This window comes from Bubalus kerabau, chromosome 12 (assembly GCF_029407905.1).
Source record: "Bubalus kerabau isolate K-KA32 ecotype Philippines breed swamp buffalo chromosome 12, PCC_UOA_SB_1v2, whole genome shotgun sequence".
NCBI classification, from domain to species: Eukaryota; Metazoa; Chordata; class Mammalia; order Artiodactyla; family Bovidae; genus Bubalus; species Bubalus kerabau.
In genome coordinates, this window is record NC_073635.1 from 52,917,312 (window position 1) to 52,926,574 (window position 9,263).

The following is a 9,263-nucleotide window of genomic DNA, read 5'->3' on the forward strand; positions in this document are numbered from 1 at the left end:
ACTTGACTTTCACTTTTCACTTTCATGCACTGGAGAAGGAAATGGCAACCCACTCCAGTGTTTTTGCTTGGAGAATCCCAGGGACAGGAGAGCCTGGTGGGCTGCCGTCTATGGGATCGCACAGAGTCGGACAGGACTGAAGTGACTTAGCAGCAGCAGCAGCAGCATTCTCAATGGCTGGGAGAGCCTGTACCTGAACCAAGATACCTGGCTGATGAACTGCAGCACCCACCACACCATTGCTTGACTACTATCACCAATTTGGCTACTGAGGGGAGAAAATCAATCATCTACCCTGCTTTCTTAGGAGGAACTAAGCTTACCACCAGTTAGTTGATAAGGGAAAATTCTTTACAGAAGAGCATCAGCTACCAAATTCTACTTTAACAGAATTATAAAAACCATCATTGTGAAGCCCCTAATGAAACTGACTCAGTCAAGGATTATCACAGGATACTAAAACCATTAGGTGGAAGATATCCACGGTGTGTCAACGTTATTACCCACGATTAACTGCTTATTGCAAATGGAAGAAGCATACATATACAGAAAAAGAGATCTAGTGGGTACCCAAGTAATTCAAGTAGCCAAACTGAGCATTACTGAACAATGAGACATGAAAACCACTGGATGGGACACAGTGTGCAGTACTCAGCATTATACACAAAATATTCTTGCCCCAAAAATGTCTAACTGAAACCTACTGAAGCTTTAAAGCCTAATTTCCATTTATAGGAAATACAGGGACAAATGACAGAGAGAGAAACAATATATGTGATCCTGCCCTTAAGGAGCGAGATTTATAAGACATTTCAGAAAAGGTAAAATATTAGTGAAATACAGAAATACAGTGAAATACAGAAAATTAGTGAAATTCAGAACACTGGTCTGTAGTGGCCAGAAAATTTTTAGAGTGATGTACATATTCTATACTTGACTGTGATGGTTCTAAGATTCTTCAAATGGACATGTACAAAAGGGTAAATTTTATTATATGTAAATTAAATCTCGATTAACCTGACCCCTCCTCCCAAAACCTGAGTATTTACTCTTGAAAAAAAAAAGTGAGACTATTCTAACTATTCTGTTGATGTTTTAAAAATAAGTATCTTAAAATGCAAAACTAGTTTTAAATTAACATTTTATTTTCTTTTTAAGCCCAAAGGCAAGATTTTCTCGTGAGCTAAGAAATGAGTTCATTTCATACTTCTACCTACTTATATGCCAATAGAGCAACTTTTGCCTTAACACGTGTTTGTACAGGATTCCACAGATACAACAGCTACACGAAGCAAATTACTACATATTCACAAATACACTGACTCAACCCTGTATCACTTCCAAGAACACTCCTACAATAATGTTTCTTCACAGCTCAAAACTATCAGTGTCTACTGAAAAAACGGAACTCTTACCTGGTAGTTCAAGCTGCCTTACCCTCTGACCAAAGGCTCCATTTCCAGAATGAATTCCCATTCCTCTTCCTCATGAAAAATCATCTATCTTGTAGCTCTAACAGAATTCTTAACATTACTTACACACAAACTGTGCTTTCTCACCTTCTTGCTCATGTTTCTGCACCAGCTCAGTAAACCATCCCTTTGTCATAACAGGCTATGCTTTCTTAGTCATTTAACACTTTTATAACTACCTGCCTTTGTACCTTTCACTCCCATCCAGAAAATAAACTCGGGTGGAAACTGTCTTACAAATTTTTATAGGGCCAATGGTTAGCACCAAGTATTAATATCAGAATCTGTGTTGGATTAACCTCTTATAACCAAAATCCCATGCATTTGAAGGATGGGCTCAAATAGCATTTCTAACAAGAAAAAGAGATAAAGTTGAAGGAAGTAAATGGGTTTAGCTTAGAGAAGAAAAACAATTTCCCATTTTAAGTATAAACTCCCCTATTGTTTCCACTAACACTGTTCTTCTACCACTTCAGCCCTGATACCCTGACCGTCTTTATCTCCCAGTCTATCAGTTCCCTCCTGGCATCACTTTTCTTTTTACCACATGGTCAATCTTTGTCACCAAAAACCTTCGCTTTCTTTTATTCTTTCATCTCCATGGACACTTCAACCTTGAATCAACTAGTTTTGTTTTGTTTTCAGTTCTCTTTTAAGTGGGAAAGCTTACAACATCATGCTGACTGGAATTTTAAATATGTGATTTAAATAATAACAGTAATAGTAACACCATGACCACCACCAACGGCAGCTAACATTTAATGATCATTTACCATGTTCAGGCACAAGGCTCTTTCAATAACCCTATAAGGTTATAAGTAAAAAAACAGACCTGGAAATGCTAATTAACTTGCCCATTTTAAGAGACCAAAAAGCAGAACTGAAATTTGAACTAAGGCAGTCTGACTGCAGAGCAGATTAGTCACTGTGCTACAGTTCTTCCCAAATGCAATCAAAGTTGTACTGCCATTCACTCAGAACTGATCAAACATTCCTTTATTCATTTCCTTACAACCCTTTTCTTCAAGCAAATGTTCCAACTTTCACTGATTCATTCATAGAAAAATATATTTATTCAGTCGCTGAACAAATGAAATAGTAATGTTGGTCACTGAGACCAACACAGAAGAGGAAGACATGATCTTTGCCTTCTATTTAAGTCCCCAAACTCCATCTGTCCCTTCACTCTCAGCAGAAATCATTAAACTAACATTTATTAGCACTTAACGTGCCAAGCACTTTACATGTACAGAATCATGTAACCTATGATACAGTCCTCATTATTATTATTCCCATTCTACATAGAAAAAAACAAAAGCAAAAAAAAAAAAAAAAAAGTGTGACTACATCAAATTAAAAAGCTTCTGCGCAGCAAAGGAAACCAACAAGAATGGAAAGGTAACCTACCAAATGGGAGAAAATACTTGCAAACCATATACTGACAAAGGGTTACTATATAATCTTATATATACTATAAAGAATTCATAGACCTCAATATCAAAAAATTAAAAGGAACAAACAAAAACCCATAAACAATCCAGCTTTAAAAATGGAAAGAGGCTCTGAATAAATATTTTTCCAAAAAAAGATATATGAATAGCCAACAGGTACATAAAAGATGCTCAGCATCACCAATCACCAGAAAAATGCAAATCAAAGCTACAGTGAAGTCTCATTTCACGCTGTTAGAATGACTACCATCAAAAAGACAAGAAATAAAAAGTACTGGAAAGCATGTGGAGAAAAGGGAATCCTTGTGTACTGTTGGTAGGAATGCAAATTGACACAGCCCCTATGGAAAACAATGTGGAGATTCCTCAACAAATTCAAAAGAACTACCGTAAGATCGTACAATTTCACTTCTGAGAATGTACTCAAAGGAAAAGGAAACACTAACCTGAAAAAATATCTGCATCTCTACACTCACTGCAGAATTCTCTACAATAGCGAAGAAGCAATCTGAATGTCAACTGATGGATGAATAAAGAAGATGTATATTTAAAATCGGATACCATTCAGCCACAAAAAAGAGGGAAATCTTGCAACACCAGGAATGGATCTTGAGGGCATTATGCTAAGCGAAATAAGTCAGACAGAGAAAGACAAATATACCAAACCAAAACACAAAAACAAAACACAAACTCTTACATACGGAAGACCGACTCATGATTGCCAGAGGCACGCGTAAGGAGATGGGCAAAATGGGCAAGGGAAGTTGAAAGGCACAAACAAAAATTTACAGTTATAAAATAAATAGGTCATGGGGATTTAATGTACAGGGAGGTAACTACAGTTAACAATACTGGAATGTGTATTTCAAAGTCGCTAAGGGAGTAAATCTTAACAGTTTTCACTTAAAGAAGAAAAAATTTCAACTATGTGTGGTGATAGGTGTTAACTTGACTTTACGTGGTAGTCACTCCTCAAAATACGGAATGATTATGTTGTACACCTACAACTAACACAATGTTATATCACAATTATATCTCAAAAAGATTTTTTAAGCAAAAAACAGAGGCTCAGAAGTTATGTAATATGCCCAAGGTCACACAGCTAAAAAGTAGCAAAGCCAGGATCTAAAACCAGTCTAGATCCAGAATCCAAGCATTCATTAGAATGCCATTGAAGTTACTGATGCCATTAGGCTCCTGTCCCTCAACTTCTCTATCTACACCTAAAACATAATCCTCAGTAACTAATGTATTCAACACTGACTGATAACGCACTTGCCTTGTTTTGTTCCTTGAATACAACCTTGTTTCTGCACCAGAGACTGTACTTTCCTAAAACATTATTCCTCTAGGTCTGCCTTCCAACCATTATGACTCAACTTAAATGTCAACTAACCCTGACCCGTCCTGATCACCCTACCTAATATATCACCTTCAACTACAAATTGTCTGTCACATGAAATCGGTTTTATTTCCTCCACGGCTATTTATCACTACCTAAAATGATCAGGTGCTTACTTCTCCCCCCTAGAATAAAAATTCCAAAGAGGATAGAGACCTTGTCTATCTTGCTCACTGCTACATCTTCAGCACCTCAAACAATGCCTGGCACAAAGCAGGTACTGGATATTTACAGAACAGATGCCAAAACTTCTGCACACATTAGGATGACCAAAATAAAAAAGGTACAGTTCTTAATAAACTCCTGGTCTTTAGATTTATAAATATGTACCTCCTCCAACTCTATATTAAAGGATGACCAGCTCCTAACATTTTTAGTGGCTAACCTCTTCACCTGTCATGTTAAATCTGTCCCCGAGATCTCCCTTAGACCTCCCCCCAAGGATTATCCCCTCTCTCACTTCTTTAATTTCTCCTTCTCCACTTACTGAGCATTTCCCACCTACCCTCCCACACTCAAATAACCTTCCCTCAGCCCTGCTGCTGCTGCTGCTGCTGCTAAGTCACTTCAGTCGTGTCCGACTCTGTGTGACCCCATAGACGGCAGCCCACCAGGCTCCCCCGTCCCTGGGATTCTCCAGGCAAGAACACTGGAGTGGGTTGCCATTTCCTTCTCCAATGCACGAAAGTGAAAGTGAAGTCTACATCTGGCTATTACCCCAAAGTATCCCATCGACTCCTTAACCACACCTCTCTTACAAACACACCTTGACCACTTCCTCAAAAGTCACCAGTGGCCTGGATAGCATCCTCACTTTCTTCAACATTTAACCCTGCTGAGGACTTTCAGCCCAACCAGAGGTGCTGCTGTGCCACAGTTCTCTTAATTTTTTAAAATCTTTTTTGACCTTACTTCACTGTCTCCCTTCTCTCACACCTTTAAACTTGATTTTCACTAGAACTTCATCCTCTATTCTTGCTCCATTCTTTGTCTCTGAAACATTTCACCTTTTCCTGTCTCAACTAGTGCCCCGTACCAATAATTATATCATTCATTCAGAACCTAAATTCCAGCTCCACTTTCCCCATTAATATTTAGTATGAAATGTGACTGAATTCTTAAGCAAATCCTCAATAAAGAATAGTTGCCGGCCATGACTTAGAAAAAATAATGTGAACTAAAATAATGTTCTGAACAAGCACTGGAAGGCAATTTCATACAACTTAAGGCTTGTTTCGTGAGTACTTCTTGAAATGCAGTACGTGAACTAATTCTTCACTGATTTTAATTGACAGCTTGTACAAAAATAAACCAAAGACTAAAAATCATTCATACACTTTATATACGTGGTTAATCTATATTAATTTTGCCTAGAACTGTTTATACAGTTCTAAATACACAGAAACAGTATTACTGCACAAATACAGTAGTAGAAAGCTAAAACAGGGAACATGCCAGTCACAAATTATTGCGTAAGTCTGGAAACAACATATGAAATAAATTCAAATTCTTTAAAAGGGGTTTGTAAAGATACACCTACAGTGGCATAATTAGAAGACTCACAGCTCAAAATTACACCTAATTATTAGAGCAAACTGTCCATTGAGCTTTTGTGCTATTTTCAAAAACATTAGCAAGAAACAGACTTGTGACATTGTGGCCTTCAATTTAGATAGCAAAGGGTAGTTGGTTATACACATTTATATCAGTATGATAAAACTACTCAAGTCCCAATCCTGTAAACAATAATACAGACCAGAAGAAATGTTTACCCAGAAAAAGTGAAGCTCTATCTTTACAACTCTCTGTGGTGGGCAGGAGCCACAATACACACTGGTCAACCACAAATACCTGACTCACAGCCTAGCCCCTCTCAAATGAGAGAAAATGGCATCTGGTTATTACCGAACAAACTGCACATTCAAAAACTACAGTGAACTGTGTAACTTGTTCAACAAAAACCCTCCTATGCTTTCCCTATGTACTGCAAGAAGGTGTGAGGGGGAAAAAAGATGAAGCCAGCTCGCAATTACCACTGCCAAAGCCAAGCTGGTGAAACAAGTCAGTCACCATGCTTCAAGGTATGCGGCATGTAAAGGCATGGACAGGAAAACAATAGGAGAGCCTTAAGCAAAAAGACACCTACATTTTAAGAAAAAGAAAATGAAAGTGATTTCACATCTCCTCCACCAAGGGAGCTAGCTGTAGGTGCACCCTGTCTTGAAAGAAATTCTAGGAGCTACTCAAATGTTCTAGTTGGTGGCAGCTGATCACTACACCAGCTGTCACCTTTTGAAGTTTTTCAGGTTTCCCCTTTTCCCCCTACAAAACCCCCTCTAGTCTAAGGCCGAAAAGTCACTGAGGAAATAGAACAGAAGATGAAGGGAAATGGCCGATGGGACAGCAGACCACGAGAGCTGCTGTAACCACGTCTCCAGAGGACCCAGAGGTCTAGTTATCAAAGTACAGCTCTAGAAATCTGCATCAGACACCTTTCACATCCAGGGAAAACCTCCATCTGTATCCCTTTCGCATGTATCTCATAAACTGAAATCCCCTGTCTTATCCTAAACTCATCCTATATATATGACATTATCCTTAACCGATACCATTGCTCGCCTTAGTGAAAGGCAGATTTTTTTTTAAGGGAGGCGGAAAGGTGAGGATGGAATGTCCTAAGGGAATGGGGGGAGGGGCAGGGGGTGAGAAATACGTGCAAATACCATTGCGGCAAAGACACTGGACACGCCAGTTCCCTCATCGCTCCTGCAAATTCTCTTCGTGCATGACCCTCCGCTCGGCCCTCCTCCTGTTTCAACAATACACAGACACGTGTCCTAACCGACCCGCACCATCACCTTTTCTAGCACTGCACGCTCCCCGCTTCTACCCTCCCTCGCCCCCCAACAAAGACAGTCACACACACTTAAAAGAGCAGAAACTGCTGCCACCGCACCCTCCTTTCTCAGTAAGTGCTTCTACCATCTAGCATCCAGTGCTGGCTGAAAGACAGCTCGATAAACACGTATGTAGACAGACACACACACTGACACTGACACACACACACGGGCGCACATGCAGCATGTGGCGCAAGGAAGGACACCCGGAGACGCACCTGGAGGCCGGGTGTCCAGCGCTGCTGCCCCCCTGGTCCCTGTCACTGAGCGCAGCTGTGTAAATCCTCCGGTAGCGGTCGGCCAGGGCTCGGCCTGACAGGAGCAGCTGGTAGTGACCCCGGGAGTCCGGGGCCGGCAACCCCAGCCCCAGCCCCGCGGCCGCCAAGGATCCCTCGGGAAGCGGCATGAACAGCGCCCCCGGCGCCGGGGAGGAAGAGATGGTAGCAGCCGGGAAGAATCCGTCTCCGCCGGGCCCCGAGGAGGCGGCGGCGGGAGAGGCGGTAGCTGCGCACATCATCCTCCTCGCCGCCGCCTCGTCCCCGCGGGCCGGGCAGGCAGACAGGCGCGCGCACACACAGCCCTTTTCCAACGACGACGGCTCCGGCGGCGGCCTCTCGCTCCTGCAGCAGCTGAGACTACAAAGACAGCGACCTCCTCCTTCTCCTCCTTCTTCTCCTCCTCCCCCCCGCGCCGCCCTCGCCACTACTGGGGCCGCTCATCTAACCCCGCCACCCCGGGAGTGTGAGGAGGAGGCGGTGCCGCCGCTGCAACCGCCGCCGCCTCCGCTGCCACCGCCGGAGCCACCCGCAATGGGAAGCGGCCGGCCGTACTGGGCATGCGCCACTCCTCGCGCATGCTCAGTCCCTCCGGCCCCCGTTCCCGCCCCACCCCCCCTCTCCGCCGCCACTGCCTCCGCCTCCGGGCATTGGGTGTGGGGCCGGGGAGGCGTGCGGGATCGGGGAAAAATCCACTTCTCCGGGTTTTACTAGCAGCTTGAGGAAGAGTCAGGAAAGTGCTGGGGAGGCTGTCAGCTCCAGCCTGTCGGCTTCAGGTACCTGGGTTCCATCCAGGTGGGAGAACTGGGATCTGAAGAGACCCGGTGCCCGCCGCTGGAGGATGATCGTTCTGTATTCCTTTTCCCTTTCCCCAAAGTGTGCGCTGCCAGCGGGAAGATTTACTGTGAATGGTGCTGGTTGAAGTCAGAATTCAAGGCAAAGGAGGCCAGCCGAATTAGAAGTACCTTTGGTGGTCTTGGTTTGGGTTTTTTGTCACTAGGATTTAAGTCTGTTAAAAATAGCTTTTACTTACCAAAAACAGGTAGTAATTTGGTGCACCCTCTTTTTTTTTTTTTTCTGTGACATTATAACTCCCACGTAGGAGAGTATTCACAAGCCAGTCTTTCCCAAGTTCTTGTTCTTAACATTTATATCCAAGCTAAGTCTTAATGCAGTAGTGCTTCTCTCAAATATTCTTTCTTTAACTCCACATTCACCCTAAGAGGGGGGGGCACTCATCTCTTGACAGTGGAAACTTCATGGCTTATCTTTCTCAGCCCAGACTTACTAAAGATAATTCTTGAATATGACCTGAAACTACAACTATGACAGACTGTATAACATAAGCAAATGTCATATCTACCAAAGATCTTATCAGTGTTATCTATAAGTGTAATATTTGCTGAGTCCCCTCTTCCCAGTTATTCTACTGCTGCTGCTGCTGCTAAGTCGCTTCAGTCGTGTTCGACTCTGTGCGACCCCATAGACGGCAGCCCACCAGGCTCCCCCGTCCCTAGGATTCTCCAGGCAAGAACACTGGAGTGAATTGCCATTTCCTTCTCCAATGCATGAAAGTGAAAAGTGAAAGTGAAGTCGCTCAGTCATGTCTGACTCTTAGCGACCCCACGGACTGCAGCCTACCAGGCTCCTCGGTCCATGGGATTTCCCAGGCAAGAGTACTGGAGTGGGGTGCCATCGCCTTCTCCGAGTTATTCTACTAACTTCTTCAAAGTAAATGCTCTAGAAATATATGTGCCAAAGCGCCC

General features: G+C 42.9%; 1 protein-coding gene across 11 annotated transcripts in view; it reads right to left on the reverse strand.

The window, feature by feature from the left end:
- MYCBP2 (MYC binding protein 2) overlaps window positions 1-8,041 on the reverse strand; it is a 260,797-nt gene extending 252,756 nt beyond the window's left edge. For all 11 annotated transcript variants that reach the window (XM_055542695.1, XM_055542698.1, XM_055542697.1 and 8 more), the window contains exon 1: window positions 7,441-8,041. In XM_055542695.1, the coding sequence (XP_055398670.1) occupies window positions 7,441-7,739 (299 nt within the window). In that variant the 5' untranslated portion in view covers window positions 7,740-8,041. The remainder of the gene's footprint in view (window positions 1-7,440) is intronic.
- Between the last annotated feature and the right edge of the window lie 1,222 nt (window positions 8,042-9,263).